The 18,250-nt window shown below is 41.2% G+C and overlaps 1 protein-coding gene across 1 annotated transcript; it reads right to left on the bottom strand.

Moving 5' to 3' along the window:
- Positions 1-16,090: 16,090 nt before the first annotated feature.
- Positions 16,091-17,939, bottom strand: LOC145055363 (peroxidase 4-like). Its single transcript, XM_079003658.1, has 3 exons — positions 17,684-17,939; positions 17,285-17,476; positions 16,091-16,791 (listed from the first exon to the last, which is right to left on the bottom strand). Exons 1-3 carry the CDS (start codon positions 17,900-17,902, stop codon positions 16,228-16,230), a joined length of 975 nt encoding a protein of 324 aa, XP_078859784.1. The 5' UTR covers positions 17,903-17,939; the 3' UTR covers positions 16,091-16,227.
- Positions 17,940-18,250: the final 311 nt, after the last annotated feature.

Genomic DNA, 18,250 nt, shown 5'->3' with positions numbered 1-18,250 from the left:
CTCACAAACTGGCGAATATCACTTCGCAACATCTCATGATATCGGGCCTTCTTCATCTCCTCATCGGTTGCATACTGAGGAACAAGAAGAGCCCTCTCCCCGAACTTGGCGGTGATCTCCGCCACGGTCTCTGTAGTCTGGGTGAGGTCCTGAAACTCTTTGGCTAACTGCTGCACCTCAATAACTGGTGTAAACTCTGCCCTGAACCTGGTAGAGAAATCAGCCCAGGTCATGGCATCCAATGCTGCATCATCTCCCATGGTATGTCCGACCTCCTCCCACCAATCCCGTGCCCTATCCTTCAGAAGACAGGACGCCAAACTGACCTTGTCCCCCTCGGGACACCTGCTAGTGCGGAACGCGTTGGCCACATCCGCCAACCATCTAGTACTCGCTATGGGGTCCCGCGCCCCATGATAGTCTGGAGCTCCACATGCCCTGAACTCCCTGAATGTAAGTGTACGCGACACCATCATGGCCGCCACCTCGGCACGAAATGTGCCCAATCTCTCATCCATCAGCTCTAGGATACCCTCCTTGATCGAACCGAAGATCACAGGAGTCTGCTCTAAAATGATACGAGTAATCTCTGAAGAAAGAAACTCTCTGGTCTGCTCATCCATGCGCTCGTCCCCTGAGCCTGATCCTGATCCCTCCTTAGCACCTCCACTGTCGGCTGCTGTCCTCGGACGCAAAACCACCATTCTGAAACACATCATATCAACATCAAAAAACTGAAATATCTCAAGGGATCATTGATACTACCACTAGCTTCCTGGTCTTGTCTCGGCCTTCCTTGATTCGAGTATGGATCCTCTGCTTTCAGTAGTACGGGCCCATACTACCTTCCACATCTATCCGTACTTTCCTCAAGAACTGCCTTGACTCCACCAAGTCACTTCTACTACTACTGATCTCTGCTACTCTCATCCTAGGCTTGCCCTAGGGAAATCGCTGACTCCACTCAAACTAGTCCTCCGCTGCCGAAGGCCTCCTTGTAATGCTAATTAGCCACCACCTGAATACCATCACATGCAATGAGGCTCGGATAATCCTTCGAGTAAAAGACTCGTCCCTACAACGGTTGGACTCAGACAAGAGCTGCGCAATAGGGCCAAATCCAGCACTCTGAGATTATTCAACCCTGATCACATGTGATGTGACGTATTCACCTAATGGCTAACTCCCACCACTCAGAGTCCCGCAAAGCACAAAGCAAGCAACATTCGGATAAGGGAAACATACTCAGGCAAAACTATTCTCATAACGAGAAGCTACTCTAGCATACAATGCTAAGCTCGCGCTACCAGGCATAACCTAAACAGGCTATCCTACTTCTGTCTACTCAATACTAGCATGCAATTCTCATAAATCTGTAACACATATAGCAGGCACATAAGGCATCCTCCTAGATCCTTAGTCCTATACTAGCATGCTGTTCTACTGAAACTGGAACAATTAATCATAATAATAAAACTTGTATTGGTAATTTGGGAGTACTTACTTGAGCTCGGCTGATAGCATGCAGCACACCCTTATCTTGTTTTAAAAAAAATTCTTTTCTTTCTAAGTGCTTTTCAAAATCTCATTCGAAAACATTTTTCTTTTTGAAAATCTTTTTATCTTTCCCTTAGTTTAAGTTCAGATGCACCAGGTGGTGTATCCGAATCCCTCAAACCAGGGCTCTGATACCAACTTGAAACGGCCCAAAAATACGACCCGAAAATTTCATTTTTAATATAACCAAAAATCATAAAACTGAGTATATCATAATAAAACCATGCGTTGCGAATCTCAAAGCCATACTAAAATACAGTGAGAAAACTGTGTCACAACTGTATCAAAACATATCTAAGATAGCTGATCAACTCCCAGGATAAAAACTGAAGTTGTGGTGTGTGCGATGCCATCATCCTGAGCTCTTCCCTTTGCTTGCGGAAGTACCTGAAACCAAAACTGAAACTGTAAGCACGAAGCTTAGTGAGCTCCCCCAAACTACCACATACCACACAATAACATATAAAGCACATACTGGGCCTTGCCCACTGCATCGGACCGAAGTCCGGCTAACCGGGGCCTTGCCCCCCTACATCGGACCGAAGTCCGAAGTTGACTGGGACCTTCGTCCCCTACATCGAACAGAGTCCGAAGCTGACTAGGACATCAGACCGAAGTCTGAAGCTGACTGAGACATCGGACCGAAGTCCGAAGCTGACTGGGACCTACGTCCCCTACATCGGACCGGAGTCCGAAGCTGACTGGACCCCTGTCCCCTACATCGGACCGAAGTCCGAAGCTGACTGAACATAGCATAAACATATCAACTAGCATAAACACATATATCCTATCTGAACCATGAAGGCATCAAACATATTAACTACTACATCGGATCGAGGTCCGAAGCTGACTGCTAGCTAAACGGGTCGACATTGTGGCCTTAGACCCGTTCCTACTGGAAGGAAACTCACCTCGTGAACTGGCTGCTGTGTGAATGGCTCTGGAAGCTAACTGCTGCTGCTCCGGTATCTCCCCGGCTACAAGTCCATAAACACACTCAATCAAATGCTAAACACTGCACTGGGTAAAATGACTCTTTTACCCTTGGTCAAAGTCAACTCTCTCGGTCAAAGTCAACCTACAGTTGACCTAACTCGCCGAGTTGGGCCGCCAACTCGCCGAGTCTCTAGTCTCACTTCTCAAACCTACTCGTGGCTACTCGTCGAGTATGGCATCGACTCGACGAGTACCCTCTCGATCCAAGAACTCAGACAATCTTCATCTGACTCGCCGAGTCATATGAACAACTCGACGAGTTGTTCTTGAGCTAAGAAGATTGCCTTGGACTCGCCGAGTTGTATGAACAACTCGTCGAGTCCCTCCATTACTGAGTCTGTCCTCCAACTCACTTATTCCACTCTACTACTCACCGGCTTCCACTCGACATCACTCAAAAAGGGAAAAACGGGACTCACGACTTGACTCGCTGAGTCGTTCTTCCGACTCGCCGAGTCATATCCATGCAGCTACTCTAAACTCGATTCTGCTTGAATCCAGCGTCTGAAACTTATAGATTTGGGCTTCCTCAACTCGATTAGCACGTAAAGATTCTATCTTTACGTGCCCAATAGCGACCAAGAAGATAATAAGGCTCAAAAAGCATAATAAAGGCTAGATCTAGGGTTCTTATGCAAAGCATCTCCAAAAAGGCAACAGATCCGGGCTCTACAACTCCTAAATGAACAGATCTAGAGATATCTCGTCTAATTAAGGCATCCATACAACTATAAGGCTTAGAAAATGCATCAAACTAGCCCTAGAAGAGTTCAAATGGAAATCTAAAGCATAAAACAGAAGGAATCCGAGAAATACCTCAATGAACTCTGATTTGCCCTTGGATCTTTGCTCTACACCTCTTCTCTTTGCTCCTTTCTTCTTCTTCTTCTTCTTCAAGCCTTCAAAATCCACACAAAAGCACTTAAAACAATAAGGAATGGATTAGGGTTTTCTTACAGCTCTCTGAGGGTGAAGGAGGCGAGTTTGGGGCACATAGCATTGCTTAAATAGTGAGCAACCCGAGGATTTAGGGTTTCTTCCAGGCAGGCAGACTCGCCGAGTCCCGAATATGGACTCGCTGAGTCGCCAACTAACACGTGCACGAAAACTCGAACCTACTCGACGAGTCAGGCCATAGACTCACCGAGTCCCTCAATTAAACTTCTAAATAAAAGCCACGAAAGCATCATACCAGAGACGGGGCGTTACAATAAGGGATAGAAACATACCAGCAACCAAGTTTGGTGTTGTCGTGGCATCCTCTACTGTGAGCTAGAAGGCGCATCCCTAAGCCCTCGGGGGCGCTGCTCTATCCTGACTCCCGTCAGTAATCCTCAGTGTAGCCGGCACTAGAGCCTACGTCGGCCTGGAAACAAGCCGTGGATAGTTGGTCTTCACGTGACCAACCTGATGATGGTGGTAGTATATCCTCATATCCTAAACCGGGGCTAGTTGGTGACAATCCCTCGCAAAGTGCCCCTCTAGGCCGCATTTGTGGCACGTGCTGCCCGATCTGCATACCCCCAAGTGACCCTTCCTGCACTTGCCACAAGTACGACCCTTTTGTCCCCCTGACCTGGAATCAGTAGTCTTAGACCGTTTTGGCGCCGACTGTGACTGTGTCGAGGACTGACTCTGCTCTCTCAGTTGTAACTCAATCTCAAGCTCCCGCTGCCTAGCAGCCTCCTGTAACTCCAGAAAAGTATCACATCGCTGGGTAGCAACAAACTGACGGATGTCAGTCTTGAGCATGCTCAGATAACGTGTCATCTGAGCTTGCTCAGAAGCAAACTCCGGGCAGAACACCGCCTTCTCTATTAACATAAGGGTGATCTCTGTCACCATCTCACCATCATGTCTCAACTCCAAGGACTCCTGAGCTAACCGTTCCAGCTTGACCCGTGGAATGTAGTAAGTGCGGAACATATCCCTGAACCGCTCCCAAGTAACCGCAGCTCTCTGGTCATCCGAATACGACCCAATCATCAAACTCCACCAGTCCTTTTCCTCGGACCTCAGCAGGTTGAGGGCACATCTGACCTTCTGGTCAGTAGGACATAAGCACGTGAAGAAACAACCCTCCACGTCACACAGCCACCTCATGGCTCTGATCAGATCCTGAGTCTCATCAAATGTCGAGGGCTTCGTGTTATCGAAATCCCGGTACTAAAAATCTCGGCCAACTCCTCCCCTGCCACTGTTACAGCTGTTGTAGCTGTTGCGGCAGCCGCCTCAGCAAGGGCTGTATAGCGCTCGTCAAAATACTTAACCATGACTGTCTAAATAGATCCAAACATCTACGGAAGTTGTGCCCGTAACAGAGTAGCAACCTCATCATGTAGGATTTCCCGATTCCTAGCATCCAACTCAACTGATCTCATCTGACCAACAATCTCAGGCACTGTCGGTCCTCCTGACCGCCATCTCCGGATCCAGTCACAAAGCGTATCGTAACCACCATACTGAAAATATACCAGAAAAATATCAGATAATCTGCATAAATAACGGGGAACCAACAGCTAAACCCTAGGGGTTGTAACTTCCTTGCTACGCGTATGGGCCCTGTGGTTTCAGTAGTACGGGCCCATACTACCTTCCACACCTACCCATATTTGTCTTAAGTATCACCACAACACCCTAATATACATAAACATAGCAAACACTTAATCCTCACTCCTAGAGGAATGCTAAATATCTCATACTGGCCTACTGACCTCACACAACCCACCCATGAAACTTCCACCAACCCTGCAGCGCTAGTGTATGCTAGCCATACATAATGTTGGACCCTATAGACTTTCTAATACCTGATCCTACCCTAAGCCCTTCATCAAACAAGAACATGAAATAAGTCCAAACAAAACATTCTCAGGCTATAAGATCTTAGTTATGTACAACCGTGATGCATACACTAAGCAACTACAGTAATGATGTCAATTTCGTATAAGGAAAACCCTAGGCTACCAGGCATCATCTAATCAGACAACTCTATCATGCAATTCCTGAAGATCCCTAGCTTAGTACTAGCATGTTGTTCTAACATATCACCAAAATATAATCCGTAAGGTATTTTGGGATCTATTCGCAAGCTCTGGCTGATCGTACGCTTGCATGCTCCTTTAGTATTTTGAAAACCATTTAAAAAATCATTTTAAAATCTTGTACTTAGTTTGATACAGGAGACACACGAGTGTTTCCTCCAATTCTTTCAAACTAAGGCTCTGATACCAACTTGTACCACCCATAAAATTCAAGCCGATTTAAAACTTTTTAAATCATTTAAAACCATTAAGTTATTACAATTTGTTTTCAAACTAGTTTAAACATCAGAGTATCCCCATAATCAAATAATGAAAATTGTCATGATCACCGGAAGTACCTGAAACATAATCAACAACTCTAAGCTTGAAGCTTAGTGAGTTCCCCCAAAATACCAACACCATACAGATACAACCATATCATATAAACAAACACAACATGCATAATGATCCATCAGTCTGACTGGACCACCTCACAGGCCTTCAGTCTATCTGGACCACTCTCCGAGCCTTTGGCACGTCTGGACCGCCTCTTAGGGCCTACAGCCTACCCGGACCGCTTGTCGGGCCTTTAGCCTGATTAGTATACCCTAACCGGGTCTGCAGTCTATCCGGTCTGCCTTGGGTATCTTGGACTACAGCACAAATTAGGACCTACCTTAATCCAATCCCTCAAACCAACAAACATGTGCACATAAATATCATACGCTAGCTAGCATGTACAGATAATCATACGGATCCACAGATCACTAACATAGCAACCATCCTATAACTAGGATACTGATCTAACCGATAACTAACATAGCAACCATCCTATAAATAGGATACCAATCTAACTGATAACTAACATAGAAACCATCTTATAACTAGGATACAATTCATAAAACATATTGTGTAATAAACCCATACACAATTCCGAAAAGGGCCGGCATTGGTGCCTTCGACCTTGTTAGTATAGTGAGGACAACTCACCTCTCAAGTAGCTCGGATATGATGTATCAAACTCCTCCAAATACATCTCCAACTCCAACACCTACATCCACCAATGGTCCACTTCCATAAATTCCCAAATTACCAAAATACCCCTAGAAGTCAAAATGGTCAACCCTTGGTTATAGTCAAAGTCAACGGTCAAGGTCAACGGTCCATGTTGACCCAACTCATCGAGTGCAGTTCACTGACTCATCGAGCCCTTCCAGAACTCAAGAAATCACGAAAACCCTAGTTGACTCGCTGAGTTTCCAGACAACTCGTCGAGTCCATGCATGTCTAAACGCCAGGAAAACCCTAACAGACTCGTCGAGTTCATGCAGAAACCAACAACGACTAATCTTCATCGGACTCGCCGAGTTGACCATGCAAATCGTTGAGTCGCTTCAGTCTATTTCCTATTCAGACGTTTTTAAGCTACCCCAAAGCTCCAAGTTGTAGATCCGGCTTCCTAAGGCACAAAGTCCACGTAAAGTTGCAAACTTGACGTACATGCAAGGTGTTAAAGGCTTAGAACACCAAAACCAAGTCTAGAATGAGGTTTAGGGCATGGTGAGAGGTCAATATGAGATAAATATGATAGCTTTATGAATTTGGGACCTGGATTAGTCCAGATCTGAAGCTGCAACTTTAGATCATGGCCAATACCCGAAATGGCTCACATATATGCTAAAAATGGCCCTAAACTTAATCATGGAGAGATCTAGCTAGAGAGAGGTCAAGGTAACGACTTGTTACCTTCAAAGTGATGCCAAGATGAGGTAGAGTCAGATTCACAAGCTCTTCTTTGCTCAAAGCTCCTTAAACTCCAAACCTTCTTTACAAAATGTACCAAAATCACTCTTTAAATCTCACAAACACTCAAGAACGAGGTCTAGACTGATTAGGGTTTCTTCTAGCCGTCAAGAGGTGGTAAGAGACTGGAGGTAAGGACTTAAGGTCCTTTAAATAGGGTTCAAACCCTAAAAAATAAGGTTTCACCTGCCAGCTCTTACTCGTCGAGTCTGGGTCCTCCGACTCGTCGAGTAGGTCCAATAATCCACGCGGGCTAACCCACCTCTACACGACGAGTTGGGGCAACCAACCCGTCGAGTAGGTCCATAAACATGTACATAATGCTTTAATACTTATACCTGGGAGTCGGTGTGTTAGATGTTGGGTTCCTCTGCTAGGCATTTCCACAAGCAAAACATATGGAACCCATCGTGAATCCCCTCCAGCTCTATTGGTAACTCCAATCTATAAGCCTGGTCACCAATACACTGCAATACAACCATTTTACCAATGTATCGGGTTCCTAACTTTCCTCGTTTTTCAAAGCAAATAATCCCCTTCCAAGGTGAGACTTTCAAAATCACTTTCTCGCCCAACTCAAAAGTCTTCGTCGTGTGCTTCTGATCTGAATACTTCTTTTGCCTCTCTCGAGCTACCCACAACTAATCACAAGCTAATATGACCTTGTCCTTAATAATTTGTGCAATTCTGATCTTTCAAACTGTTTCTGACCCGACTCCAATCAACATGTGGGAGTATGACATTTCCTCCCGCAGAGAATCCCGTATGGTGCCATATCGATACTGGAATGGTAAGTGTTGTTGTAGGAAAACTCCACCAAGGGTAAGTGATTATCCCAACTCCCACCATACTTAATAACATAGGCTCATAACATATCCTCCAAAGTTTGAATGCTTCTATCGCTCTACCCATTAGTTTGGGAATGATATAGGTTGTGCTCAAATGCACTCTAGTACCAAATTCCTCCTAAAACTTCTGCCAAAATCTCGAAGAAAACCGACTATTATGATTTGAGATAATGGGTAATGGTACCCCATGATATACAACAATCTCCTCCTCATACATATTGGCAAACTTTTCTAACTTCTCATTCTCTGTGGTGGCCAGAAAGTGGTCACTTCTTGTCAACCGATCCACTATTACCCAAATCATGTCATTACACCACATAGTCTTAGGTAACTTTGTAACAAAATCCATCATAATCTTATCCCACTTCTGCTGCATAATCTTATCCCACTTCTGCCACTCGGGGATCTCCGACTGCTGCAATGCACCATAGGTCTGTTGATGATCAACCATGACTTGTGTACAAGTCACACATTCTGCCACATATTTTGCTATCTCTCACTTCATACCCGACAACCAATAATTGGATTTCAGGTCTCGATACATTTTCGTCGTACCTGGGTGGATAGAGTACTTCGGTCTGTGTGTCTCACGTAACAGAGTGTCACGAACACCACCCACCTGTGGGACCCATAATCGACCCTAAAAGGTCATAACCCCTGATCATCCTTAACCAAGCATGCCTTCTGTTTAATCATTACCTCCTCCTTAACATTGTTTTCTTTTAAACCCTCAAACTGAGCAACCCGTAGCTGCTCAAATATACCAGACGTCACAACAAATGTCATAGACTTTAGGTGGTATGACACCCTTGACTCCTTACAACTAAGAGCATCAACTACCACATTTTTCCTTTCCATTGTGATAACTAATCTCAATCATAATCTAATAACAACTCCAACTATCACCGCTTACTCATATTCAACTCCTTCTGGTTTTGAATATGTTGCAAGCTCTTATGGTTAGTATATAGCGTTCATTTCGCCCTATATAGATAATGTCGCCATAACTTGAGTGCAAATACCACGGCTACCAAATCTAAATCATGTACTGAGTAATTTCACTCGGCATTCTTCAGCTATTGGGAAACATAAGCAATCACCTTTCCTTGTTGCATGAGTACACAACCCAATCCTGAATATAATGTGTCACTAAAAACCACAAAGTCTTATTCCCTCAGAATGGGGAAGACATAGAACAGGAGCTTCATATAAAAGCTTATTCATTATTTGGAATGCATCCTCCTGCTTATCTGACCAATCAAATAGCTCTAACTTCTTCATTAGTTTATTCAGTGAACCTGCTACCTTGGAGAAATCTTTGATAAATCTCCTATAATAACCTACCAAACCCAAGAAACTACAAATATTTGTAGGATTTTTCGGCCTTGGCCACTCCTTGACTGCTACTATCTTGGTTAGGTCTGCTTTGATCCCATCTACACCTAAAATGTATCCAAGAAATTGGACCTCCTTCAACCAAAATTCACATTTGGAGAACTTTGCGTAAATTTTCTCCATGCAAAGTGTCTCCAAAACCTCTCGCAAATGCCTCTGATAATCCTCGGCACTTCGATAGTATACCACAATATCATCAATAAATAATATCACCGATCTATCCAAAAATGGTCAACATACCCGATTTATCAGGTCCATAAATAATGTGGTTACATTCATAAAACCAAAAGGCATTACTAGGAACTCATAATGCCCATATTGGGTCTTGAAAGTGGTTTTGGGAACATCCCACTCACAGAACTGCACTCGATGATACCTCAATCGCAAATCTATCTTCAAGAAGTTACTAGCCCCCTACAACTAATCAAAAAGATCAATAATCCTAGGAAGTGGGTACTTATTCTTCACAGTTACTTTATGTAGTTCCCTATAGTGAATACACATTCTCATGGAATCGTACTTCTTCTTCACATAGAGTATTGGTGCTCCCTAAGGTGAGGAACTTGGTCTAATAAACCCCCTCTGTAATAACTCCGGAAGTTGAGTCCATATCTCCTTCATCTTTGATGGAGCTAACCTATATAACGCCTTGGCTATTAGGGTCGCACTAAGAACGAGATCAATTTGGAACTCTACCTATCGTGGTGGTGGTAAACCAGGAAACTCATCAGAGAAAACATCGCTAAGCTCCCTAACCACCTCCATATCAGCAAGATCCACTGTCTTCCTTGGACTCTCGATCACATGAGCTAAGAAGACCTTACATCCTATCTCCAAGCACCTGCGTTCCTTTATCACATAAATAATCGGTATAAACCGCATTGACTTTTGCCCACGGGCCATAATACTCCCTCCCTCAACAAGCTTAATACAAACACACTTCTCAAAACAAAGGATCTCAGCTTCACTGGCTAATAACCAATACATACCAAGGATGACATCAATTGATTTGTTTCCTATTGGAATCATATTAAAAGGAAAGGTGTGACCAGAGATTATGATTAAAAAACCATCGAATTTTCCCCGCACAATAATAGAATTCTCTATAGCTACTTATTTATCTAATGTAGAACTCAACGGACTACGAGGTATCACAAATCGATCATAAAAGATGATAACATAGAAAGGTCTACCACACCTACCTCCATTCCATCTACGGGTACCGTCCCCCAGGTCCTCGGGTTTCCTTATAGTTCCTCCAATCCCAAACATATATCTTATGCTTATGATAGGACGGGCCCAATACTAATGTTCACACCTATATATGTTTGCTTATGGCATTACCATGAAGTCTCTTTTCTCCGCGGTCTAGGTTAGAGGTTTGCACACCTATTTTGTTTTACAACTTCCATGCCATGCTAGAACCATTAAACTTTATAAAGGTTCTCTTTCTACTCCGACATCGACCAACAATAATCCAAAAACTTACAATGCTTGCTGAATCTGGGCAATTCAAGCATCTCCCTGAGATGATCCTCCATTTCCCCGATACATACAACACCATTCGAACTAAGAATGTTTTGGGATAACTAAGCTTGTGGGTCACGAGCAACCTTAGACATTGGGAATACAACCTGTCCCAATTCTTTTTGGTAATATAGACCACTTCTTACCACCCCTCTATTGTTGTTCCTTAAGGATAGAACAATTTCCTTGAATATTGAGTACTTTAACAATTATATGATCCGCGAGAAAGAAGATAGGATATATTGATATCGAAAAGAACAAGAGTCCTACATGCATATATGAAATAACATATACCTCTCAACACCCCCCCCCCCCCCCGCCCCCCCAAGTTCCTAAACCACCTAATTGAGCAAGTCTACACTGCGAGCCCGAACAACGACCTCTGTATTCTATTCACTCACAAAATGGATCCGATACAAACTTGTAACACCATGATTTTTCACCCAAAAATTTCTTTTATTTTAACCAGTTATTATCATAAAAAACGTTAGGGGAAGTCTTATAAAATAATCATCAATAGTTATTTAGAAAATCTTTCAAAAACAACCCATCAAGTTCTATAATTTTAAAACCCCAACCAAAACAAACCACCAAAACCAAGTGTAAATGAAATATCACATCAAGTCTCAAATTGTTATCAATACTAGTAATCAAAAAACTATAACTACCCACAAGATCCCAACCTCACCAATCCATCAATAATAAAGCTACATGTACCAATGCAAAGCCATAACAACAGGAAAGAAACAAGTGTCGGCATCAGCACAATGAGTCAATCTCAAACACATAAGCATGGAAACAAAGCATACACATACATCATGTCAAATCATGTAATCACATCAATCCATGCATTGTTCATCGATAATTATTAACATATACATATATACATTAATATGGACATTCTTCCATTGCAATAATTATTTATTTATTTGCTTCGCTTTATTTACTTTTAATGTGTCTCACTGACTAGGGTCTATTTCATTGCTAATACTCCCCAAATAAAGACCATGTTCTCTACTAATGTGACATGGCGACCCAGTGCACCAAATGGGGCGCAACTGCCACCCGTAACATTGTCCTTAGTTTGACGACTTCACTATTCCGACCATGCACATATAAGAAAATATGTTTTCCTTCGAGGGTGTTTTAGTAGAACATCGATTACATGCCTACATCCAAACATGATGCTTGAACTGGCCTCATCAATGGCCAACATCACTCCAGTCCCGGTACACGATTATACCAGTACCATGTCTCAATATGGTCATTTAAAAAACCATTCGACGTCGACTTGGCTTAAGCTCTTTTCCTCCAGCGATATCATTCCAACGCGATATCTCATAAATGCACGTACCTAAGTTAGATTTCTACCCTTTAACCACACTATGTGTATTTCCCATTTTATTTAATTAATTAGGTAATTAATTAACTTTCTCTCACATGGGTAAAACACACAACTCATCAATATTATTATGTAATCATGCAAGTGAATTATTAGTATTAATCCATAACATATTACATCTATCAAACACGCATCCAAGGCATATCAAACACAAGGTATACATAACAATATGTCATTGCATATAATAAGATACATCTTTCAATCACACAACATCTATCATGCATTTCCTAGTTTCATTCAAGTGTGAAAAACATAAAATTTAGCATGCATAACATCACACTACAACCACACAAAAGTTCTCACCTCTAGCATGGACTTAACACTCACATGTTGCACCAATTGATTAGTTCAAGGAATCTAGCATACAAGAATTTCCTAAGTTCAACTGCATCAATATTAACATTACATGTCCAGGTTACATTTACCCTTGACATTCAACTTCTAACTTCACATAACATCAATAAGCAAGAACACAAACATAAGTGTATGCTATCCTTCGAAACTAGTGCTAAAACCACACAAGAATTGACTCACCTCTTGTCCAAGATTTGTGAAGCTAAGGACGGAAGAAAACCACCTTCTCATAAGCACTCTAATGCCCCTAAAAGAATACCCAAAGAACTGATCATAAACAGCTCATAAAAACTGATTTAGTTCGGTCCAGACGAGTCTCACATCATAACCAAGGGGTGTCACGTCGTAAGCCCAGGCTTCTTCGCGTTTCAGGCCTGATCAGTTCCTTCTTCATGTCATGACACTAAGGGGTTCACGTCGTGACTTCAAACGATTTTTAGGTTGACCAGTCAAGTCTACGTGATCACTATGTGACAAAAGAATGCCTCACATCGTGACTAATTAAACAATTGTGAATCCAATCATTCCGTATCTAACCTCACGACATGAAATGGTAGTGCTCATGTCATGAGAACTGGAAGTTAGAACTTCTTGATCATCGATTGATCCCTTCCTTTTGCTCTATTTAGGTTTGATCAAAGCTTCCATTGGGGTGTTATTAACCCCTAAAGACCCTTAATAGGTGATCTCAGTGATAAGTACATGAGTGGGACAATCAAACACACCAAAACCAAGAATTTCGCATCATTCATCCCTTCTCCTTGTATGTGACTTGAAGGACAACAAATGATAAACTTAAGATAGATGTATTAGCCTCTAGAAATCCAGAAATGAACCACCAAAAGGATACCAAGAATAAGCTCTATGAGTTCCACCACAAGTCCACCACGTGCACCAAAAATTTCACCTTTCTTCTTCACTTCAACACACTACCCAAATGGTAAGAACCCTAGATACTGTCTTATGAATATGGAGGCTTAGAGGAGGGTTTGTTGGCTGCAACGAGAGATTTTTCTGATTCATCCAAATTCTTGATTTTTTTCACTTGCACATGTTATATAGTTTAAAAAAGTGTTGTGTAAGTACCATATCTCCTTCTTTAGGTTAGCTTGGTTTATGTAGGTCATGAATAGACATTCATCTTGTTCACTGTATTCTTCTTCTATATATTTTGCTTGACCTTGCTTTGCCCCAATCTTCTTCCTTATGACCAAACTTTCCACAGTGATCACATCGAACCACTATCCCCATGATCTTTTTTGTCCACGACCTCAAATTTATGATGTTCTTGCTCCTTCCTCTACTACCATATAACATGTTTTGCTTCATTTGGATCTGAAAGGCTTGTTCTTATTTTTGCATCTAATTCCTATTGATCCTAGCTTCATGCGCTTGTAATGACCCAATTAACTCACCAAAGGTAAAGTATATAAGTCCTTTGATTCTTCGATTGCTGTCACAACGTGATCGAACTTGACCGGTAGACTCCTTAGAGCTTTGGCCACCATAATTTCATCAGAAATCTTGTCTCTATAGGCATGTATTTGTGTCACTATGGATGCTGCTTTTGTTAGATATTATTGTACTTCTTCATTTGGCTTCATGTTTAAACTCTCGAACTGTCTTCTCGAGGATTGCAATTTTACTGTAATAACTTTGGTTGATCCTTGGTATTTAGTCTTGCGGATATCCTAAGCTTCCTTTGATGTGACTGATGTAAAAATTCTAGGGAAGATGGTCTCATCTATTGCCTATCAAATAAAGAACAAAGCTTTAGCATCTTTCTTTTGATTATCTCTTTGATGGGCTTCATGTACACTTGTCTCTACATAACCTGCTTTAACAAATTCCCATAAGTCTTGTGACTTGAAAAGGGTCTTCATTTTGGTGCTCCAAAATTCATAAGACTCCCCTTTGAAGGCATGAATATGTGGTTGTGACATGCTAATAATGTTGCTGCTATTTTGTGCCATTTGAAAGTCACCAATTGAGACATGGATAAGTGACCAAACTCTGATACCAAAATGTTGGATCTTAACATAATGAAAAAGAAATGCAGGTGAACTCTCGTGATATTATTTGATGAACAAAAGAGAACAGGAGGAAACTATAAATAGTAGAGTTTTATAACTGAAAAGTAAAAGCTGTAAATATGGAAGGACTTAAGTAAAGGCAGAAAAAAAATTGAAAGACTTCCAGCAGACCAGTCAGCCACGAGAGTTATTATTTTTCTATTTTATTTATATTTTTTAATACCCATTTTTCGTAATATGGGTTATTTTGTGGGGGTTATTGTTTATAATACAAGTACGAGAAATAGAGCATAAATTTTGCTTTAAGGTGTGTACAAAAGATGTTTTGGTGTATTATTGTGATGTAAAAGGAGAATATAACATGTTATAAAGTATGTTGCTGTTTCTGGAAAGGCATGCCGTGCTTTTATGTTGACGCGATATGTCGGGTCAAAGACGAGTCAACCTTAGTCAACGGTCAAAGGTCGTGACATGTGGTGATATTTATCACGTCACATCGAGGTGTTCGGTGTTGGACACTTGTTGAGAGATTGGGACACATGGCAGAAACACAATTGTTTATGCTTCCCGACAACTAAAGAATGCTGACCGACGAAGTTGGAACACTGATTACTTATGCTTCCCGACAGTTGAAGAATGTTGTCCTATATTTTAGCAATCCCCAACAACAACCAACAACTGAATTCCAAATCTTTGACAGCTGAAGAAGGCTGAGCGATGAAGATGGCAGAAACGTAATTGCTTATCCTATATTTTAGCAATCACCTTTCCCAAAGCAACACTGATATAGAAACGAAGATGAAGTTGGAAATTTTTGTTAAATAAAAAGTAAGAATGAAAACTACCACATAAACACTCTTTTGCTCAACTGCAACAACAACCAACAACTGCAAAAGCAACTGTCGATTGGAAACTGAAGACTGAAGAGTTGGAATTCAGATTTGGAATAGTGAATCTGTCATCTGTCAACTTGTCTTTCTCCAATTTCAATTCCTCACTTTCCCTTATATTTCTACCACCGATTTACACTATTTTCGATCAAGAAAAAGAGATATATGTTGGGTTGTTACTAAAATATAGGACCTTATATATATTTCACCTATGATTATCCATTGTAAGAAAGACAATACATCTCTCATAAAGATTCAAACCATATACTGAATGGAAATAAGTTTGATTGCATCAAAGATATTACATTTCACCAAGCTTTAATAATTTAAAACAAAAAACACCAACAACTTAAATTGAAATTCACACACTCTGAAAATAAAAGCACAAGATATTCCACCCAATTACGAATTAACTTTCCGGCAGTTCTTCCTGATCTCGCCGTTGGAGCCGGTGAGGGGACGAATATCACCCATGTTGATCATGGCGGCTGCAAAATCAACATGGAAACTTCCGGGGTTTTTGCTGTACTGCTCCACCAACGAATCTGTGGAGCCACCGTTGTGCAGCTGCTGGTCTGACCGGAGAAGACCCTGTTGGTTGATCAGATTCTTGTAGTAAGTGTTGTCGAAGTTATTCGGCGTCTTCACGTCAAGTGGTGCGAGGTTGTTGTCGCCGGAACCCACTGGAAGAGGGCAGTTTGATTGACGTGATTTGGCAAACGAAGCGTCGATGTTGGTGTCGTTGTGGACACGTGCTCTGAAAATTGTACAACGTGCTTGTCCGATTGTATGCGCGCCTGATAGGGCCACCATGTCTTTGGTGGAAAGACCCACCGCTTGGAAGCGGTTGATGAGGTTGCTGAGGGTGGATTCCGGTGGTGGAATAACGCCGCTGTTGGCAGCTGCAAGGCTTGCTGATTTGGAGTCTCTTCTTCCTAATTTAACCTTCCAAGAGGGCCCACCTAACTGCATAAAAATATAATAGTGTTCAAGTCAATCAAACAGTGAAAGTCAAAGTTGATCACATTTTAGGTCAAACAAACTAGTTAACATTTAATTATTAGTATTCTAAAAATATTTTTATTAAAGGAAATCGCAAGAATAACCATATTAGGAGAGTTTTAACAAAAGAACTATGTTTTCTAGGTTTATTTAAAATAACTACCATTTTCCTCATGGGCTATAGAAAAATAACTTTATATTGCAAAATGAATTTTTTGTAGGGTTATATAAAATGACCATGCACGTTATGGATCTCAATGTTTGTCATGTAATGTAACGTGCAAATAATATGGTTTATCATATTTTTTAAAATAGCAATTTGGTAACATGAGTGATTAACAATAGTAATTCGCAACATATAGTGATTAATAATGCACTATATAATATGTTAGTAGTGATTTAATAACACTTTTTAATGTTGCTAATGCTTTATTTTTATCATCATATATATACTTACAGCAAGAACGGATTCAAGAGCTGAAATCGTTAATATATCAGCACACGAAACGACACCTGGGCAAACTTTCTCAACTTTCGACTTCACATCATCGATCACATTAAACCCTCTAACAGAATTATTATTTGGCCCTGCGGTTTTTTCTCCAGTGAACGAAGGTGTGTCATCTAGAAGGATTGACCCGTCACACCCCTGCAAAAAATAATGTGTCAAAACCTTTACGTTTAAGGTAAAAAAATATATGGACTTTTGTCTATATTGTTTTATGTCGATGGTCAATTACGGAAGCAACATCTCCATCATTGGACATTTATTGTCTCTTACCCCATTCTTATAGAATATTATCAGTGTTGACATTGATATATTTGCAATGAATTAGAGACAAAGAAAATCACATACATTGACAAAACAATCATGGAAATGGAGCCGAAGGAGGGATGCGCCCATGCGTTTTTCCTTTGAAACAGCAGACTGAATCACCGAGCTCACGACCTTGAAAACTTTTGGGCAACTCTTTGAGTAGAAATCGGGAGAGAGTTGTGCTGAAGAAGTATTAGTATTGATCATCAAGCACAAAGCAAGCAATGCAAATGAGATGATCATAGAAGATGTAGCCATTTTGGTTACTAAATAGATTGAGTAGTGAGTATGTTGGAAGAATAAAAGTGTTGTTATATATATAGTAAGAGGTCGAGTTCCAAGGGTTGTGTTCTGTTGGAGCAGCTAACCTAATAATCTGGACTAAAATGCAAGAACAAATCTAATGTATTGGGTTTTAATTTAAAACACGTTTACGTGATAGGTTGCATGTATGATTTTGTCAAAAGTGGGTCCTTGTATGCAATTTTATATTGTTATATTATAATATCCGCAACGAATTAATCGCATGGCCATGCAAAATTTTGAGACAATGGATTATATAAACTTTATTGTGTATTTCAGTTATCTATATATGTAATAATGTAA

This window comes from Lactuca serriola, chromosome 5 (assembly GCF_051521515.1).
Source record: "Lactuca serriola cultivar US96UC23 chromosome 5, Lser_US96UC23_V15, whole genome shotgun sequence".
In the NCBI taxonomy this organism is placed as follows: domain Eukaryota; kingdom Viridiplantae; phylum Streptophyta; class Magnoliopsida; order Asterales; family Asteraceae; genus Lactuca; species Lactuca serriola.
This window is presented reverse-complemented; position numbering and strand designations above follow the sequence as displayed.

Bases quoted from the DNA above. Each gene is read 5' to 3' on its own strand.
- LOC145055363 (XM_079003658.1), bottom strand. From the start codon at position 17,902: ATGGCTACATCTTCTATGATCATCTCATTTGCATTGCTTGCTTTGTGC. The intron at 17,477-17,683 runs GTATGTGATTTT...TATTTTTTGCAG, and splicing joins TCCATGATTGTTTTGTCAAT to GGGTGTGACGGGTCAATCCT. The intron at 16,792-17,284 runs GTAAGTATATAT...ATTTTTATGCAG, and splicing joins CTCTTGAATCCGTTCTTGCT to TTAGGTGGGCCCTCTTGGAA.